The sequence below is a fragment of the Pteronotus mesoamericanus genome, unplaced genomic scaffold (genome assembly GCF_021234165.1).
Source record: "Pteronotus mesoamericanus isolate MK-2021 breed Mesoamerican mustached bat unplaced genomic scaffold, CSHL_Meso_final contig_20, whole genome shotgun sequence".
Taxonomy (NCBI): Eukaryota; Metazoa; Chordata; class Mammalia; order Chiroptera; family Mormoopidae; genus Pteronotus; species Pteronotus mesoamericanus.
Window position 1 is genome coordinate 94,885,467 of NW_026555085.1, and position 21,277 is coordinate 94,906,743.

General features: G+C 42.1%; 1 protein-coding gene across 1 annotated transcript in view; it reads left to right on the forward strand.

The window, feature by feature from the left end:
* Positions 1 to 21,277, forward strand: part of MTHFD1L (methylenetetrahydrofolate dehydrogenase (NADP+ dependent) 1 like) — a 163,137-nt gene that overhangs the window by 78,585 nt on the left and 63,275 nt on the right. The window contains exon 21 of the mRNA XM_054570112.1: positions 15,756 to 15,895. Within this exon, the coding sequence (XP_054426087.1) occupies positions 15,756 to 15,895 (140 nt within the window). The remainder of the gene's footprint in view (positions 1 to 15,755; positions 15,896 to 21,277) is intronic.

Genomic DNA, 21,277 nt, shown 5'->3' on the forward strand with positions numbered 1-21,277 from the left:
GCTCCAGCGGCCTGGGTTGGGGTGGCCCCCTGCCGTGTGCCGGCTATGACCTTGGGTAGGTCAGTTACCTTTACAAATCCTGGTTTCCCCTGACCTGTGTCAAGGCTCCTCCCGAGACGAAGCGCAGCGTGGCTGGGAAAGCACAGACTCTGGCATAAACTGAGCAGTGGGTGTCGGAGCTGTTACCCCCTGAAGACGCTGAGGATTTTTACTGTAGAAATAAACCTTCACAAATACTAATTCTTTCAAGGGAAGACTCTATCTGCATGGGTACATTTGTTAAAACGAAACTCATAGGACAATTAGAGTCCTGACAATGGCAAACAATACTGCCTGTATCCCTTCTCTTACAAAGGACACTATCCTTGGAGGGGCTCAGAGGGATGTGAGGGGACCTGAGTACTTCAAACACCCACCTTTGGGTGGGGGGAATCCTTCCAGAAAGCCTCGTTTAAAATGTTCTGCACAGTTACCAGGCAGAAAGCAGAGTGCGCTGGCACCACCCTGAAATGCAAAGGAGTGGAGGAAACTTAAACATGACGGTTGTTGAGAAACAATATGGAGAATCTTTGCAGTGGCACTAGGCGTTAAGATAAAACACATGGCCGTAAATTCAACTGGCATCTTGAACATCTCAAACGTATTCTTGATGCCACAAGGTTGCTAACCGAAGCTGTAGGGAATCTGGCTCCTTGTTTGGGAAAGCCAGTCACTGTCAAGGGGGAGAGACAGGAGGCAAAGCTTCCTGTGATTTAAGAAAATGGAGTAGCTCAGTCATATAGTATTTGCTAGTCTTAGCCAAAAATACATAGAGACCATCGGTCTATTTAATGCAGCATCAGGTTATACTTTTAAATTTACTTCCTTCCATGAAAGTGCTAGTAAATAATGCAGAACTTAATTGGGCAGCTTCTATAAATGTATTTGCTTTGTTTAAATTGACAATCTGTCTTAAGTCAGAATATCATCAAAAGCTGAAGTCAAAGATTTTCACTTAAAAAGAAACTAAACTAAGTTAGTTTGCATTATAATATAACCCTTAACTTCCAGCCAGTTCTCATGAGGGATCCCAAGACAAACAGTTGATCTGTATGTGATGCGTTCTAATATATTTACTAATGAAATATCAGGAAAAACATTTAGAATTTACAAAAATAATGTGGTATTGTGTCTTCTCTAACCTGCCCTTTTCATTTAATGTTAGGTTTCTAAGATTCATCCAAGTAGCTGCATCAAGCAAATATGACTGTTGCACCGTTTATGTGTCCAGGCTCTTGCCAACAAATATTTAGGTTGCTTCCAGTTGCTCTGTTATAAACAGTAGATGATACGATGAGCCACCATTCTCGCTCTTATCTTCTGAGGTGCTTGTGCCAGAGTTTCACCTACGAAAATTTCAAGTATGTTGGTAACATCCTACATGTGCATAAAATAAAACAATTTCAAAAATAACTTCCCTTTATTAAAATCATACTCTCTTCCTTATAGAAGAATCGGAAAATTTGCAAAAGAAAAAAAAATCAAGTCATTTCTAATATCTCCATCCAAAGATAACTCAAATTTTGTTCTAATGCTTCCATACTTCTGTGTGGGCTTCTTTTTAAAGGACAGTTAAAATCCTCTTGAGATGAGTTCCTCAGTTGGATCTGGAGCACTTTTGTGTAGAGAACAGTGTACCGACGAAGCCTCAGGTTTCTGAAAAGAGCCAGTCTTAAACTTTCTCCCCTTTTCTGCTCCCCACCCCCCCCCCACACCCCACTGTCCCTCAGCGGTCATCGCTGTGGCTCACGTAGGGTTCCGCTGTTTTCCACCTGTGTCCCTGGCTGCAGCGCTTCCTGCAGGCCTCTGCTGCTTTCGTTGTTTTGGGTATTTGTTCTCTCCAATGCTCTGATGGCCGGTTCGTTCTTTTTCATTTGACAGGGCTCCTTCTTCCCTCCTCTTCCGTAAAGCACTTTGCCAGCAGCAGCCTGTCCTGGCTCTCCTCCCCCTCCCAGCAGCTGCGTCCTGCGGTCTCCTTTGCCGGGGCACCGTCTCCCTAACCCGTGGGACGCCCAGCCTCACCCTCGGATCCTTGCTCTTACCTGCCTGCAGTCTTGCCCCCTAACTCCGCTGAGCATCCACTCTCTGCCTCTGGCCAGGACCTTTCCTGGACCGCAAGGCTCAGAGGTCCAGATGCCTCCTCAGGCTTAAAATCCCTACATTGTCATTTTGATTGCCTTTCCTCAGGTCCCAGACCTGTTCCCCATCTCAGTTAATGACAGTTTCGTCCTTCCCGAGGCTTTTGCCGGAGCGCCAAAACCGTTCCTGCTGCCTCCTTTCATCCACTCCCCACATCTAGTCCATCAGGCTGGATAAGACCCAGCCACATTTGTCACCGGCTGTCCCACCTGGTCCAGGTTGCCACCGTCTCTGCCTGAGCTTTGTAGCAGCCACCTCCAACCTTGTGCTGACTGCAAAGTCTGTCCCAAAAAGCCCGCAGAGTGGCCTTTTTGAAGCCAAATCAGACCCCAACCGCCTCTCCTCAAACCCTCCAGTGTTTTGTGTCTCTCCGAATAAACCCAAACTTAGTCTCTCCTCCACCTATCCCCCTGATCCCACCTCCCCTTGCCCTCCCTTCCCCTCAGCCTGCCCTGCGCCAGGTTTGGAGAACGTCAGGGCTCCCTCCACACCCGGGCCTTTGCACGTGCTGTTCTCGCACTTGGAGCTCTCTCGTAACACATGGTTTGCTCCCTTGCTTCCCTCATGTCTCTGCTTCGCTGTCAGACAGGCCTCTGTGTGCACGCAGCTGAAAGGACACTGCCCTCTCTGCCACCCCACCCCCGACCCCCTGCCCCTGTGCCGCTGCTCCACACGCACCAGCCTGTCCCGCCGCTAGGATAGAAATTCCGCTACAGCCCTGGGACCTTGCTGCTTTTGTTCGCTGTTATCCCCAGCTTCTGAGTAAACACCTAACCCATGTCTTCCCAATTCAAAGAACCCCGTAGAGGTAAGGAGCAGTCCATAAAATTTTCACCTCAGAAGCATAAGTGTGATCAGCTTGGGTTCCAGCTGCAGCCCTGGGTCAAATCCTGGCCCTGTTCGTTATCAGCTCAGGGACTCCAAGCAACTTCCGTAGCCCAGTGTGTTCTCAAACGTTAACACGTCCATTTCCTCTTTTATAGCAAGTGCTAAAGTGAAACTCGGGTATTATAACTTTCTATACATAATGTCAAAAAACAATATAATGTGTGAGTTGTGCTATAAAAGTGTTTTATGATAACACTTTGTATTTCAGTGTGTGTTCATTGGGAGAAACATTGGATTGCGACTCCACTAGAAGACATTCTGAGTGGCCAGGTGCCTGCGCCTGTATGAGTGCATGGGGCAGCCACAGGTGCAGATGCAGAAGGGTTCATGTGTTGTTAGCATCTCAGATGGCACAAGTGGTGACTAGCTTTGGTGATGCAATTTTCTGAAAGAGTAAACAACTCCTCATAGAGTTCTAAAGAAAACAAAGGTTAATCTTCCCTCAATATCCACTCATGTACGCATTCCTTAAAAATGCAGTACACATCGATAGCTTGAAAAAATATTTTACATTTTTATATGAGACAGATTGGGGAAGGGTTCTAGGTTCATATAATCCTAAACAGGTTTTTCAACTCCAAGAGTGTCTGGGGGGGAAATCTTGAGTGGCGAGGGACAGGTCGTGGTGGGACTAATCTGCGGATTGCAAAGCGCCAGCTCCCTGTCCCCCCTCACCAAATGCCAACAGCTCCTCCCGATCCCAGAGGGAGCAGGTGTACCCCTCACCACCAGCAGCTGGCAGCCCGTCCACCTCTCCTCTCTGTAAAGCTGGGGGAAACAACGTGACCTAACACACAAGGCAACTTGACAGCAACAATGCATGTAAACCACATGGGGCATGTCCTGGCATGGGTCAGTCTGTCCTAAAAGTAACAAGAGTTTACCTTTCCTGAGGCCCTGCCAGGTGCTTTACATGTGTTGGTATGTGTGGTAACGACCCCAGCAGTAGTTCCCGGAACAGTCCCCATGTTACTGGAGAGGAAAGCAAGCGTTCGCTTGACTCAGTAGTTGCCCAGAGACGATCAGCTAGTGCGAGGGGGAGCGGGAATTTGAACCTAAGCCCCTGTTAGAAAGGGCTTTACCACTTTCTAAATGTTGGCTCTCATCCATATCATCATCCTCTAGCCCTGCACGTAGCAAATAACGGGCACCAAATATATGTTTTCTTGAATGAAAAGCTATTATTACACATCAGTTTACTAAAAGACTTATCTACGGGTAAACATGTCTGAATTGGATTCCCCTAGGCTTTTTATGGTGAGTTTAGGCATACTTACCCAATGGGTTGTTGAAGCAGTAATTAAATAAATTTATTAAAAGAGTAATTAAATTAAAAGAGTAAAATGTTCTTTAAAAAGTTAGGAAAGACGTTTTGAGCTTTAGGAATGTCTAACCTGACCTTGACTGTTTGCATTTACAAAATGCAAATTGATTTTCAATGAGGTATCTAGCCCATCCCTACTCATGATTTATATATATATTTGAAAGAGTAATGTGCTCATAATGTAGTTCTGCTTACCATCATAAAATGTGGAATTAAACTAGGACCCTTGTCAAAACATTGTCTTGCAGAGATTAGTGCTATGAAAGTTAACATAAAATGATTTTAAAATGTGAGTCAGAGGTTGAACTTCAGTCTTAAAATTCATAAACTGCATAGGCTCTTTGAGAATTTTTTTTTTAAATATTCATTGCACAATGACTTTTGAATGTACACTGTGTGATTGCTATCTGTCTCCAGCTTGGCTGAGAACTTTTAGCCTGGAAAGAGTCAAATGGCTCTCACCTAATATATAAACCACAGTTTAGACAATTGCAGTTAGATGAGGTTGTTTGTAAGCTTTTAGCAACGTTTTCATAATTACAAAATTATATTGCTGTTCTCTAACAAGGAAAACGTAGTAGAATTTTGAGCAAGGACCATCAGAAAGCCAGGTGTTACTAAAGGAACAGAGGATCCTTTTGTGGACCTCGTCCATCTCGTGAGGGACCGAGGAAGAAACACCAACGTGCTGCTCTCTAAAAGTCTCCGCCTCTGCCTGGCTTCAGCCACAAACGTTGTTTTAACCATTAATGCTTTGATACAAATAGTATCAATAAAACGCTACCTAAGGTTTAAAATAATTGTGTGAATTACAAAGTACTTGGGTATCCAGTACAAAATAAAGCAAAGTAGCTATAGAGATGAAAGAGGTATCTTATTGGAATGATAAAGACAAACCCCTTGCAATAGAATGTAAATAGACTTGTAAGCACCCAAGCTAACTGTCAGCCTGGGGTTAACCAGAGGCCCTTAAGGGAAGGACCGATGTCCTCAGGCCCGCAGCAGGCGCGCACACGGTCACCTCTGCGTTCATCTGGAAGCCCTTGCCAGTGTCCTAAAACAAGGACAGTTACAAAGTATAAATTTTGAAAAGGAGGAGTCAGGGTTTTCTTTTTTTTTTTTTTTTTTTTATGTGTAGCATGATTGTATAATAGAAAAATTCAAGACACTTATTTTAAGTAATTCAAGTTTGGGTTGGCTGGTTGGATGCAATGTAAATATGTAAAACGGAATAGTTTTATATCAGCAGTAAAGTCTGATGCTGTAATGGGAAAAATATCCTATTTTTTGTGTGTCCCCAAGACTATAAATAGCAAGGAATAAATGTAACAACAAATGAGCATATAGAAAGAAAGCTATAAAAGTTTGTTGAAAGACACAGAGTAAGACCTGAGTCATTGGTGGGTCACACAGCATGTCCTTGGATGGGAGTAATCAGTGTTAAACAATCATTATTCTTCTGCCAAACTAAGGTATAAATGACTATAAAATTGCGATATTAGACCATGCTTGCTGTATATTCAGTACTATACTATATTATATAGTTACCATAAAAGCTATGGAAGAAGGTAAGCTTCCTAGTTAAATTAATAACAATATTTGTGTAGATTCTAGAAGAATAAATTCATGCAGCTAGACAAGAAAAAATGTTTAATAATGAGGGATGACTGGTCTAACTCTAGATATCAAAACAAGATTATATTGCCACAATAACTGAGGCACACACACACAAAGAAACCTGTATCCAAAGAATACCTAGACTGTCCTTAAGTAGACTATTTCATTATAGGTAGAAATTAATAATTTGATGCAGACATTTCAGATCAGTGGCTAATGGATGGATTAATGATTAAATGATATTCAGACACTTGGCTGTTAATTTTAAAACATAACTTTTAGAGTCGTGTCAATATATTTAGAATAGAGATCAAATTTTTAATGTGAAAAACTGAAACTTACAACTTCAAGAAAAAAAGCAAAGAAAAGTTTAGTATTACTGGTATAATAGATTTATATGGTACACGGAAAGATGTTCATGAAATAGTAAAAAACTCAAGTTGCAAAACAATATATTCCTCATTTTTTAAAAAATTATATACTGAGTACCTATTATATGCAATGAAAAGGTTAGAAAGAAATTACTGCTTTTACTTATCTGTGGGAAACAAATTCATGGTGACTGTCACTTTTTTTTTGTATTCTTGAAATTTTTACAGTTAGTGTGCATTACTTTTGTTTTGAAAAAGGAAAAATTGATGTGAACAGCCTGAAGGAATTTGACATGCAGAGTTAGGGAGAACCGTTTGAGGCACGGTGCATAGACCAAGCAAACGAACTTCGTTGGAAACGTGTTGGTGGATTCCAGGGACAGTCGTAGCAGAATATAAGATGCGTGGAGGTCATTTTGAGGGGAATAAATGGTAACCTGAAATGTTATGCTTTCAATTAATGGTGGAGATAAATTGACAATTTTTAAATAGTGGTTCCAGTAAGACTCTCCTGAGATGTCATGTGAAGCAAGCCCTGAAGAGCACCTAAGATACAGTCCAGTGAAGCGGGACAGAGTGGGGAGAAAGGCCAGTCAGCACAGGGACACGGCAGAGAGGATGGGTTGGAGTTACATTCTCAACATCCTTAAAAGTCAGGGTTTCTAATCCGTGAGGACTTCCGGAATGATTACGTAATGAGCTGTTACCAGGACTCCACTTGAAGGTGGGGTTCCCTTCCGACCCTCCCTCCCCCATTAGATAGGTCATTCCCTGAAGAGGGTAAGGGAGGGGCAGGAGAGGCCGCGGTCCTGACTTGTCCTGACTTTTCCCCCTCTGCCCCCCTCCACCCAACACCCCTCCCTCCCTCAGGCAATCCCCCCACCATCGTTCATGTCCATGGGTCATGCATATGTGTTCTTTGGCTACTCTGTTTCCTATACTGTACTTTACATCCCCGTAGCTATTCTGTAATTACCTATCTGTACTTCTTAATCCCCTCACCTCTTCGCCCATTCCCCCACGCCCCCCTCCCATCTGGCAACCATCAAAACGCTCTCCGTTCATAAACTGCTCAATAAAAAATGCTCTGTTTCGTCTTTCCAATGTTTCAGGTTAAGGCACGTTAGTAGCAGAGCTTTTCAGAGTTTCTGCTTCATGTTGTCTTCTGAGTGCCCATTTCCCCGGGGCTGCAGGAGATCAGCTCCTCCCGCGTGCACCCTCCCAGAATTCCAGGCCTCTGGCCAGAGCTGCGGGGCCCACGTGTTTGCTAACCACGGAAGGGGTAAAACTCTGCTCCTGCCAATCACAGTGGACAGAGGCTCGTGATCCCTACAAGAAGACGGGAACTATTCAGATAATAGATTCGGGAATTTAGTTCGGTTGGATTTTTATAAGGGTGATAAAACACTATGTATCACTTAATTTTCATGTAGACATTTTTCCTAAAATTAAATTTCACTATGGCCAAAATCATTTTACAAAACAAGATGATGAACGATGGTTCCAAATAATGTGAACTAGTGCCTGTAACTAATTATCTCTGTAAAGGAAGGAAATTCTGGGTCCTGACACCAAAACACATCTATGTAGCATTACTGGTATTTTCAGAGTTTTTATTACTACCAAAAACATATGGTTCCAGTGGACCTATGTCCTTTTTATACTTTGCACATCTTTTTATCTTTCCCCAAATAAATCTTCCATAACTTTCTCTTGTGTTCTATATGATTACCAAACTTCCCCTAGTAGGTATAAATGTTGTCATAATATTGGGCTGTTTAATTTTTTACTGGTATATTCTTCCTTTGGTTCTCCCAGCATGTGCCCACTCTATGGAAATTTGACCTGAAGGCTTTTAATAAAATCAAAGAGAATCACAGATTAAGTAGACAAATCCAAAACAGCAAAAAGGGTTTAATTTTTTGTAAAATTTTATAGACTTAAGATGAGTTGGAGCCTTAAAATTAATATGTTCTAAATCAAGTTTCTTTTTTTTTCAACAGTAGTCATAAGTTTGAGCTTCCCTTGTCATTAATATAACAACTCATCCTGGTTCCATTAAGTCTCCTTCTAGTAAATAGGGGGGAAAAAATTAAAATCCTCAAAGGCTAGCCCACCTTGAGCTCTAGTCCAGAATCCGTGTAGCTCTGTGACTTTGAGCTCCACATTCCCTGAGTTTCTGTGCAGATAGCTGCAGCTAAAGAGACGTGTTTACGTCGGGCAGAACAAAACAGTTTGAAGAATCCAGTTCCCGTTTCCTTTAGGCGTTGCTCAGGAATTAGAGCCCATCATGCTTCAGAATGAAGTCCAGTCCAGCGTGTGCCTGACTTCTTCCTGTACAAGGGCTTTATTTTTATTTCTGATTTGTCGTGAGAAATTAAAGTGCTGACGGAATGAAAACTACAGTTTTATTCCTCCCTCTGTTTACAAGAAATTCTTTTGAGGATTAAGTTAGCAAAATCTGCCCTGAGCAGTTGTATTTCTTATCTCGGCTCATTTTAAGCCAAGCTGATGGTGAGGACTAGCTCTTCTGTGAGACCCCTCACAGTCCATAAATTCAAGTTCATGTCCAAAAGTAATGGGAAACTCAATGTGTTTTATATTTGCTATATATGTTTGTTGTGTGTATCATGGAAAGAAAAATTATTACCATTATGAAGTGGCCATGAAATCTGAAAGTTCTAATCTTCTGCGTACACATGGAATAAAGGACCCCCTTCTTGACACAGCAAGCTGGAAATTCAATTTGCACTTCTGGTGACAGTATTCAGGCATGTCAAGTGGCCAGAAACTCCAGGAAAAATTATCTTGGTGCTTCAGTTTAACTCTCAGAGTCCCAAGAGCATCTCCCCTTTGGACAAGCAAAAATGAGAATTTCAGATCTAGAGTATTATTTGTTCCCGGTTCTCCCACTGTGTGCTCGCGGTGGTAACAGGAACTTGCAGTCTGTAAAAGAAAGCCCGGGCTAGGGACTTGGCCTTGCTCACTTGCCCAGCCAGTGATGGGAGGGCGGACGCCTGGCTGGAGGAGGCCGCGAAGCCCAGTCCTGGGGTCAGACTCACCCGGCGGGAAGGTGGTGAGATGCCTCCTGGACCGCCGGGGCCCGCACTGCGGAGCGGCATCCTCCGCCTTCGGCCCGACTCTGCGGCGCTGGGGGCCGCGCCCAGTTGGCACTGCTCTTGGGAGCCTCCCGCTCGGAGATCTGTCTGTGCTCCCCAGGACACTCCCTTCCGCGGCCCGGGAAGCAGCACCGGCGGCGCACAGACCAAGAACTAAGAGAGGATCGTTATGCGTCACCCCTAAATGAATTGCTGTAGAGAGAAAACACATTTCTGGATTCGGTCAAAAAAAGAAGGAACGGCCTATTGTGATGGCGAAGGCTCCAGATTACCTACTCCGTGCGATCATAGCAGGGCCACTTTGCAGGTAGAAAACACATCTGGGCACACCTACCCGAGTTCAAGGAAAGAATGTAGAGCTACTTCTTTACATGTCAGGTGTGAAGATTTTCGTTGGCAGCAGAGCTTCGCACGCAGCTGAGCCTGAGGAAGGCTGCATGGCTCGTGGGTGCACGGAAAAGGCGGCGCGGGTCGGGACACAGGCAGGCGTTGCTCTCGGGCCGAGCTCTGTCGCCCTGTAGCTGCGTGACCTGTGTGTTCTCATCCTTAGCTTCCTCAGCTGTGAGCGGAGGGTGAAGATACCTCACAGGTGTGAAGTGACACGGGATGTCTAGGACATGCCTGGCCTGCAGGCACTGTTAGTAAATGTTCTGTGCCTCTCCTTGTGCCTCAGTCTCGAACTACAACAGCTTTTCCCCTTCGTGAATGTTTATTCTTAGCAGGAAAACTGGCCATTGCTGTCACCTGCGTTGTCCCATGTTTCCTCCTGTCTGTCCCTCCCTGTTTCCTAAGGAAGTGAGTGCGGCTGCCACCAGTGAGACACCACCAGGAACTGCCGCGCTATAGTGAACGCATCGTTGATGCAGCACATGCGACCATGCTGAGCACAGTTTTTATTCTGATTATTCACATGCTGGGAAATTAGGGTCTGTAAGGATATCATTAACATCATAATCTTGTACAGTTTTTTTTTTATTCTTGCATCTGATGCCTTTGTAACATTCTCAGAAAGAGAATCTAGAAAGTTCGAGGCTCCTTCGTTGTGATCGAGCTAGAGCAGAGTGTCTCAGTCTCTGTTGGCGTTTTGCATGGGTTATTCTGGTTTTTGTTTTGTTTTGTTTATTTTGGGGGCTGGCCTGTGCATTGTATGATGTTTAGCAGCATCCCGGGCCTCTACCTGCTAAATGCCATTTACATCAATCGGAAGTGCTTCCTGACATTGCCAAGGATCTCTGGCAGCAGAATTCTCCCCAGTTGAGAACCACTGGCCAACACTTACGGTTTGTGATTCCATAGAAATGGGTTCAGTCTATGTACCAAAACATGAGACCGTTCAGAAGTAAACGTGAAACAGAACTGAATTCAAATTTACCAGTTTAGTAATGGTAAGTAAATACAAAGTTTAAAATACCAGGGGGGATTCAAGCAAGAAAAAGTGAAAAAGGAATGGTCAGAAAAATGTTCCTCTTTCATTGGGTAATTAATTTTTCTCATTTTTGTCAGGTTAAAAATGTACTGTTTCCTCACTAAATGAAGACATGAGTACATAGGTGATTGTTTAAATACCAAGCAAAATAATAAAAGTTTGGTAAATTGGTGAATGAGAAGAAAAGAGCCCTGGCAGGCGTGGCTCAGTGGATTGAGCACCAGCCTGCAATCCAAAGGATCGCCAGTTCGATTCCCAGTCAGGGCACATGCCTGGGGTGCAGGCCAGGTCCCCAGTAGGGGGCACACGAGAGGCAACCATATATTGATGTTTCTCTCCCTCCCTTTTTCCCCTCTCTTCTGTCTAAAAATAAAATCTTAAAAAAAAGGAAGTTTTTCCCTAAATTCTGGGATGCACATGTTTAACCAGAAGTGCTTGGGAGTAACATGCCAAGTGGCACAAAGTTTGAAATACAGGAAGTGGATCTGTGGGACCTGGGACACCACAGTGCGCTCTTATCCCAAGAAAGTACCTTTCCTGGCACCGAGGAACACAAAGGAGGTTCTCTCATGGCTCTGGAATTGGATGCACCCATAACTTACAGGGCCTGCCTACTTGAGGTGATGATGTTAATGCTTTTTTAAGGAAGAATTAGCAGATCGAAGTATAAAAATGATCTCTCTGCTTCAATGAAGAGTTTTATAGATATCCCATGTGCCTCCCAGTAGTGTGTAGTGTTTGTCGTGGTTTCTGTTCACTTTGTACAGTATGACTCGGTATCCTCGCACATCAGCATGGAAAGCCAGCCGCCTGGTCGTCAGAGTTGGTTTTTGCTCCACCTGAACCCAGAGCTCTGTTTCCCATGCAGTTACTAGTAGTGTTTGTTCACAGAGCTGGTCCTTCCCACTCGAGACCCACCGACACTTCCTTTCTGAGATTATGGGTTTTAAAGTTTGAATCAAGCCCTGCTACACAATTACTATCTAAGCTTCTGTGCTTACACAATAAATCAGTCAGTGTTTCCTGTTTTCATTCATGTTGTAAGTTGACTGGCTGTAACCCCCACCCCCTCATAAAAGAGGTTGCCAAGACAAATAACTGTGGCATGTGCAAACATTTTTCTGCGAGCCTTTTTAAATATGCAGCTTTTAGAAGCCCATGGTACATGCTTTTCAGGAATGCTCAGTCACAGGAAGTGCACTCGCTTCATGAGTCAAGAGCAAGTTCATATTAAAATCAGTGCTAAATAATTCTTTAGCCATATCTTTTAAAACTCTATTAAGAGCAGTGAATATAATAAGGGAATGCATGCTCATTTCGTATCACTAGGAAGACTTGCAGCTTTTTTGTGTTGACAATTCCTAGGAAGTGCCTAGGAAATGGAACCAATAAGAGTGGCTGTCCCCTTCACACATCAGGACCCCTTGAGGTACTAAGACAGATACATGGCACTTCATGATGCCTATTCCATGTTCATACTTGCTGATGACAACTTACTGTGTTCCTTTCTTGTGTACTTACTGATTGCATAACAGCTAACCTTTTCTGTGCTGTTTTTCTTAGCAGCCTCGTTATTTGAAAGTAGACAACATGATAATTTCATAATTGCAGAAAAGTTTTCAAAGAATAAGGATTTGGCATTTCTGTTCTCTTCACATTCTGTGCCTCCAAATTTCCTTTGCATTTGGAAGCCGCAGTTCCGAGACCTTATTGCTGCATCCTGTTTTCTTCCTTAAATGAAGTTCTCTTTGTTACTACTGTTGTGTTTTTTCCCCCAGTTTGTCTCTTAAAATATGAATGTAAGCTGAGCTAGCCTATCTAGACATTTGAGATGGCCTGTCTTTATCAGATATGACATTTATACTTTTTATTAAAATCGGTTGTATTCTAAGAGAAAAAGAGAAGTCCAGTAGGGAGGTATAAGAACACTTAATTCCATTCGATTCTGTATTGTGTGTCTATCTACCTATCTCCACTGAGTGATAGCCTTTATTTTAGACCCTTATTGGCTCCAAGTTCCACTTTGGTAGTTTCTTCATACCTTTGGTAATTCATGTATTTATATGTGCCAGGTACAGTGTCAGGTACTGCAGATAGAAAGATGAATGAGTTACGGTCCCTGCCTCCCAAGCGGGACATAGACTGCCATCTGTTGAGGATGCTGCCTGCAGAAATAGGTGTGGGCCATGAGGGAGCAAACCTGGGGGCTAGAGGGACGGCTGACTCCGCCTGAGAGGATCGGGCAGGTTTCAGGAAATGGAACCTCTGAGCTGAAGCTCGGACATGTTAAAGAAGGGACAGGAAAATGCCTGGACACAGCAGGAATTCAACACGTGCTTAAGAATTGGAAGTGATTTCCAGCAAGTGGGAGATACGTTCTTTTGGTAATAACGATGCCATCATTTTTGTCAGTGTTATCCACTTCATCCTCCCAACAAGTCAGGTGAGGACACTGAGACTCAACTAGGTTGAATAACTCGCTGAGGTTGTGCAGCTGGGAGGGATTCTGGATCCTGTCTGTCTGTGGTCTGTCTTTGATACTGACCAGCAGGGTAGTCACCAGCAATCCTGAGCCGATGCCCTTGCCATCTGTCTTTTCCCCTAAAGGGAGCCCACTCTGTAATGGCTTTTGACAGTCACTGAATACCCCACTCCTGGGGCCACCGCCGCACCACCTTGCTCAAGGTAGCCCTGGCTTCGCGGGAGGCACCGCGACAGAGGAATTGTCCCTGTCACCAAGCTCTGGCTTTGACCACCACTAATAAAGGCACTAAAATTGTCCCAAGTACAGTGTGAAGAGGAGCCCCTTCTACTTTTTTAAGTTGTTCTGCTACATTGCTTGTTCAAAGAAAATATAATAAAGGAAAAAAATGATTTGTAGCTGTAATAATTCCAAACTGAATATTTTTAAAGGAATATTTTTCAATTTGTCAAAAGCATATCAACAGTCATAAATTTTTTTTTTTACATACTCTAGTCCTGTACTCTCACCCCTGAGAATGTGTTCCAAGAATATAAATTGAAAGAGGTTAAAGCTCATATGCACAGATATTTTGCAGCATTATTTATATTGGAAACAACCCAAACATCCAATAACAGGAATAATTTGTAAATCTTGGTACATCAGTGTAACAAAATTATAAGCTGCCACTTAGAGTCATAAATTTTTAAAGTTTTTAATACAAGAAAATGGTAATTTTAAAGTAAAGGAAAACTACAAAATTGTACCTACTATATACAAATTATATGGGCATATGAAGTACTAAAAGGAAACCATAAATCAAATAGTTGAGGTGTTTAAAGTTTAAAATTGTGTGACACTTTATCATTTTGATTTCCTTAATACTTATCAAAATGAGTGCATTCAGTGAATGCTGGAAACAGATATCTTTCATTCTTTCACATTTTAAATGTTTTAATTTTACCTCAGTAAATTTTTGTACTTCCAATTCATATCTCTACTGTAAATTATGGCTTTGCACTGTCAGTATACAGAGTAAATCTCATAAATACTTAGTTTTTGTTACATTAATAGTATTCCTTACCTCGAGCAGTGTGCTTCTCGATTTTCAATAGGCATCATCTCACCTGGGAATCTTATTAAAATGCTGACCTGGTTCCATGGGCTTGGGGCAGGGCCTGAGATTCTGCACTCCCACTGAGCCCCCAGGTGCCGCTGGTCCCAGAGCTTTCCTTTGTGTGCAAAGACGGCCAGCCCAGTAGCTGGTGGCAGTGGGGGGCGGGGGAGCGGGGCGAGGGATGGCTGACGAGTGTTGTCAGGAAGGAAAGATTGCTCCTTCACCCTTCTAAATCCTTCTCGCTGATTTATGAATTCAGTGGACATGAGACGGATTAACAGGAGAAAATGAAGTTTAATTTCGTGTATACGGGGGCACCATAAGAATATGGGGCTCGCGGGCAATCAGGTAATTGAGGCTTATATGCCCTTCTGAATTAAAGAGAAAGGGCAGAAGTGTAGGACTTCAAAGGAGAGGAAGTCACATGGAGATGGAAAAAGAAGTGTTCGTTGGGCCGTGCGAGACTCAGGGACACAGAGCGGACCTTGGTCTCCACGCCCTGGGGAGCCCCCCTGCCACGCCCAGCTCATAGTCTTTGTGGATATCTCTACTGATGATGCTGTTCCTGGACCAGGCTCCTTATCCAAACTCCTAGTCAGTGAAGAGGGGGGTAAAAAGCTCTTCCTGAGCCCTTTGGGATTCAATTTTCTTCAGCTCAAAATAATCCTCATGCAAGGGCGGCACATTCTGGGTACACTCGTCCTGAAGTCCTGGCATGTCCTCTGTGGCTATGGGGTAAAGATGCTGTGTTATATCAAGCCTGATGATCAGCCTCCTTAAGCCTCTCAATGAACTTAAATTTTGTCCATCAACAAGAAATGACCAGGTGGCACTGAAATATGATCGATTCTGTGTGTGATGTAAAGAGTGAGAGGGGATCTTCTGTGGTAGTTAAGCTGGCAGCGTTCTTCGATACAGTTTGGAACCTAATTAAAAAGTTGGCAGTCCCATCTGTGTTAAGAAAAGCTTTGCTCAGAGTTACTGTATTGGGAAGGCAAATCTAGGCCTTGGCAAAGCTCCCTGAAGGCACAGCAGAGTGAAGCAGAGAGCCATCTTTTTAGGGACTGGAAGCAAGGAGAACATCTTCTAAAACTGGGAACATGAGTTTACCTTTGCCTAGGAAGAAGATCCAGTGCTGTGTAGTAACCTGCCGGTGGTGGGGAATTTCAGCTGTTCTTTGAATTTGAACCATGCCAAACCTTGTACCGTTGTTTTTAGAAGAGAGTAACAAGTTTCCAACTTGATTCTCCACAGTGACTGAAGCTGGCTTTGGCGCTGACATTGGCATGGAGAAATTCTTCAACATCAAGTGTCGAGCTTCCGGTCTGGTGCCCAACGTCGTCGTGCTGGTGGCCACAGTGCGCGCCCTGAAGATGCATGGGGGCGGGCCAAGTGTAAGTCCCATGCTCCCTGCCCAGGAAAACTCATTTTAAATTAAGGCAAAGCAGAATTTAGCATTGGAAAAATTCAAACCTGCTTAATAACTGCAGTTTTCTGAAAGGTCTCTTTTTTCCACAAATCACCATGAAGGGGCATTTAGAGTTTAGAAAGTTCTAGTAAATAGTAACACCCACAACATCATTGTTAAGTGCTATTTTGGAAAGGAGGGTAATGTAACCACTTTTTAGTCCTAAGACTCGTATCTGAAGCTCATGTCACCATTTCATAACCTGGTAACAGGAGGACAGAGGCTCTGGTTCCTGAACAGAGCACGTATGGGTCGGACTGACCGCTCTCATGGGTGAAGTTGTTCAGTGTTTATACCGGCAGTTCTTTCGGTTCACCAGTTGCACCTAGGACTATGTTCCTTCTGTTTCTGTTTATTATGATTTCATTTTATAATTCTCTTATAACACTGGATTATTTCTAAGAGAGCTTTGCTTGAAAAACAGAAATTTTGTTTTAACATTTTAAAAGACTTTTTATATTAACCTATCTTATTTTATGCAAAACTTACACACATCTGAAAGGAAATTATTTTTCATTTCCACAAATGGAAATGCAGCATTTTTCTTTTTTCATTTTTAGGTACCCCTGTATTTTCAAAGGGAGAATATGAAATCTTCCATGATTAATCATTTTTTTAATGAAATAATTTAACGTGGTTTTATCATTTATACAGTTGATCTGTTACACAAACTGCCAAATCTGATTTCTTGGGTATACTGTGTACACAAAAGTCATGTAATCAATGATTATTACATACCAAGACAGTGCTGTGCATTGTTTACCCATCTAGCAATTCTTTGTCCTAGGAAAAGCAGACATTATTTTAGATCATTTTACAGATGAGAAAGTTGAGTTTGGTGGGTTTGGGGAATGTGGGCAGCTGTCCACCGGGCAGCAGAGAGCCAGATTGGGAGCCTGGGACTTAGACCCAAGCCTCCTACCCTCTCCACCATGCGGACCTGCATGTTAACGAAGGGAAAACATTTTCTGAATCCCGTGTCCACTCTTAACCACTTCATTTCAGCCTAAAGCTTCATCATTATTTCAATTGGAAGATTGATATAACATATATTACAAGGTGGCGGTTGAATCCTAAAGAATTCTGATTTTGCACAAAACACCACTTGCAGCTACAATTACTCCTTGACTTTAGACTTTGAATCTATATACCAACTTCCATTTTCAAAAAAACCATTTCTGCTGAAATAAGATGCATCTGAAATTCTCTCTCCCTATTTTGCATGCTGAAAATTATAAAATCAAAGGGCTTCAATACTGGAAAGGGCTTAGAGATTGTGTAGTCTGACTCAGCCTTTATAAAGATAAAATTACTGAGGTGCAGAAGGATTCAGTGTCTTGCTTAGTATCACACATCTATTTAGGGAACTAATCAGATGTAAAAATCAAGGTCTTTTGGCTTCTAATCCAAACCTTTTCCGCACTCTAATCTCTCTCCTATAAAAATTCTCTACATGATTTATAATCCTATTTCAGTTCTTCTTAATGTATGTGCTCTTTGTTCACGGTGGTTGCATTTTCTTCTCGCCTTCATCTTCCACTTCACTTGAAGTCATGGTTTCATGCCAGTGATGATTGTAGCAGGCTCAGGTCATAGATAAAGATGGAGAATAATAAGAGGGGAGGATCAGGGAGCTGGGCGAAGCTTTAGCATCGCTCCCCTGGGCCTCAGTAACACCTTCTGTGTCACTGTTTTACAAATGTCTATATGTAGGTCTCCTTACTCCACTTGGAATTCGTTGAGATTAAGGACTATGTCCGATTAATTTCTCTATACCTAGTGCCTGGCTTAGTCTGTTTCCAGGAAATGTTTTCAATAATTGAATAATAAAAGAGCTTTCATCTTCTTAATCCTATATTCCACATTATCCATCTCAGTCATTTCTTCTTACTTGAAGCAGCTCCATGGTAATGCTTTTGATCCATTATAATTTCTACTTCCTTCTGATATCATTACACAAATAACCATGGCTGTCTCTTATGTTTATTCAGCTTGGTTGTTTTCCATAATTGTGCAGTGGAAAATCTTGTGACCCTTGAACTTGCCCATTTTAGCCCCAGTCATTTTAAATTCATATCCTGCCTTCCAAAGCGCTGAGCATTCTTGGCGCAGTGTAAGAAAGCTAACATTCTGTTATAGTTTCATTTTACAATTAGTTCCCTAAACCCGTTGTATTAAGGAGGACTCCTCAGAACCAACAGGATGTGTATTTATATAAAAAGATTTATTATAAGGAATTGGCTCAAGCAGTCAGGAGGCTGACAAGCCCAAACTCCGCGGAGGGGGCCAACAGGCTGGAGACGCAGGAGAGCCACTCTTCCGGTCCCAGGCCCAGGCCAGAGGCCTTCTGCTGGGAGTCATCTCTTGCACAGAGACTCCGTGCCCCAGTCAGACATTCCAACTGATTGGATGTGGCCACCACTTTGTGGGGGGCAACTGCTTCAGTCAGAGTCCACCGATTTCAATGTCATTCTCATTCAAAAAAATGCCCTCCCAGAAACAGCCACAATAATGTTTGGCCAAATATCTGGGCACCCTGTGCTCCAAATAGACACATAAAATTAACCATCACCCCCGTATTACTGATTTTTGGTGCATGGTGCAATGATTAGATCTAATTTCATTTTTTTTTTTTTCTGTGTTAATAACCAGGTGGCCTGGCACTATTTACTGAAATAGTCCCTCCTTTCTGATCGTCAAGGCCCCTTTGTCACAAGTCAGTTCTCCATGCATGTGCAGGTCTTTTCCTGGGACCCCCTTCACTTGCTCTGGTCCAGTCATGCATGGCCACGTCGGGGCTGCGTCGGCAGCCCCTAGGCCACGGCCCCATCCTTCTCTGTCCCCGCACATGCCCGGCCTACGATGGCCCTTTCCCTTCCGAACGTATTTTAGAATTAGCTCGGAAAGTTCCTTGAAGTATTTGTTAGGATTTTTATTGAAATGGCATCAAATCAATAGATCAATTCAGGGACACTTAACAGCTTTCTATCGAAGAATATGGGATATCACTTCATTGATTTAGGTCTTTTAAAATATATTTTAATAAATATTAACAGCTTATTTCACAAAGGGCTTTTACATCCTTTTACAGATTTGTTCTTGTGCACTTCATATTTTTTATGTAGTGTAACAGGCTACTTCTGGATTCTTTGTTTTTTAAACTTCTGGATTCTTATATATTGCTTTTAATATACAATAGTATCTCTAAATTCCTTTTTTTTTAATTGACATATAAGTGACATCTAACATGATATCACTTTCAGGTGTACAACATAATTATTTGATATTTGTATACATTGCAAAGGAATCACCATAGTAGTCTAGTTAACATTTGTCACCATATGTAATTATAAAAACCTTTTCCTTTTTTTTTCATATGATGAGGGTTTTTAAGATTTATTCTCTCAGCAACTTTCAAGCATGCAGCACAGTATTATTAATCATAGTCACCATGTTCTGCATGACATCCCCATGGCTTAAAAAATGCTCTTATTGATTGTGATACAAATTAAAAGTACAAAGTATGTACTTGAGCTATACATACTTTGGAGAGTTCTATATGGCAATCATTTCTGAAAATGACAATTTTGTTTCTTCCCTGTCTTGAAACTTTTTTTCTCATCAATAACCAGGTCGTCTTAGATGCAATGCAGTATTAAATAGGAGAGATAATAGGAGGGCATCCTTTTCTTATTCTTGATATGAAAGAAAATGCTTTTAATAGTTCATCACTAAGTATGATGTTTTCTAGAGGTTTTTAATATAGGTTCTTTATCAGGTTAAAGAAATTGCCTTTTATTCCTAGTTGGCCAAGTTTTTATTACTAAATGGGTGTTGAAGAATTTTCTTCATTTATTGAGATGATATGGTTTTTCTCTTTAATCTATTAGTGCTGCAGATTATATTAGTTAACTTTGAAGTATTAAAGGAACCTTACATCCCTTTGAGTAAATCTAACTTGGAGATATATTATCTTTTTTATGAATGACCAAATTTTACTTAATTGGTTTCCTAATGTTTTACATCTAACATTAGATCCTAATGTTTTAGGATCTTTACATCTATATTAATGAGTGAGTTGTTAGCCACATGAAATAAATTGAGAAGGATTTCTTCTTTTTGTATACTCTATAATGGATTTTGTAACATTAGCATAACCTGTTTATTCAAAGGTGGGAAGAATTCACTTGTAACACCCTGTGTCTATTACGTATTGGTGAGGGGTGGATTTTAACTACAAATTTAATTCTGTTAATGAATATAGAACTGTACAGATTTTCTGTTTCTTAAATGAGCTTTAGTAAAGTTTGTCATACTGTTCTATTAATTCTGTCTATAGTATGTATAGGTGTAATATTTTTTCATTCCTTTTTTTAAAAAAGTCTTACCAGAGTGTTGTTGACTTTGTTAGCCTTTTTAAGAACCAACTTTTGGTTTAGTTGATCCTTTTGTTGGTATTTGCACACAACCTATTCTTTCTGCTTTTGCTCCATGTCTGGTTCTGCAGAACTTTGCATGTGCAAGCTCAGCACTACTTTACATTCTTTTTTTCCATCTAGCATTTTAGTTGTTCCAACTGAAAGGTTCACTCAGTGTTTCTGTCGACACTGCTGCTGGGAAAACCCATCTGAAAATACTTTGTTTTCACACACAATCCAAAAACAATCTGTCACAGAGGTAACTTCTTTCCAAAGCATTTCTAATATTCTCAAGGCCTCTTCAACTGAGAGCAAGTCAACATATCCTCCGTAAATCAAAATGTTTTCCAGTGTTTCACCAAAACCAGTAGCGGGCCATCGACGAAAACCATGCGGGGCTGTGGGAAGGTGCTGGACTGGTCTCAGAACCCAGTTACATTCAAGTCCTCGTTCTGCTCTCATTTGCTCTATAACCTTGGGCATGACAGTTGCCTTCTCTCAACTTCACTTTTTTCACCAACCCAGCCCCTCCCCCCCAAAAAATAGTAATGCCATTGCTTTAAAATGATTAGGATTTATTTAGAAATGATGGTGCCCTCTGTGTAAATCAGGCATTGATCATATTATCAGTTCCATTTTATGCTAGGATGATGGGCCACAGTATGAACGTTCTCGATTTTGGCTCAAATTAGAATTGCCTGGCAGAGTTTTTAAATGTCACTGATCCTGGGTCCCACTCCCAGAAATCCTGCTTTAATTGTTCTAGGGGGAGCCCAGGCATCGGCCTTTTTAAAAAGCTTCCCACAGGACCTCATGTTCAGCCAGGGCTGCCAGCGAGTGGTTTAAAAAGCACAAAATATGCTTTTAAAGGTCCTTCCCCCCAAAGTGAC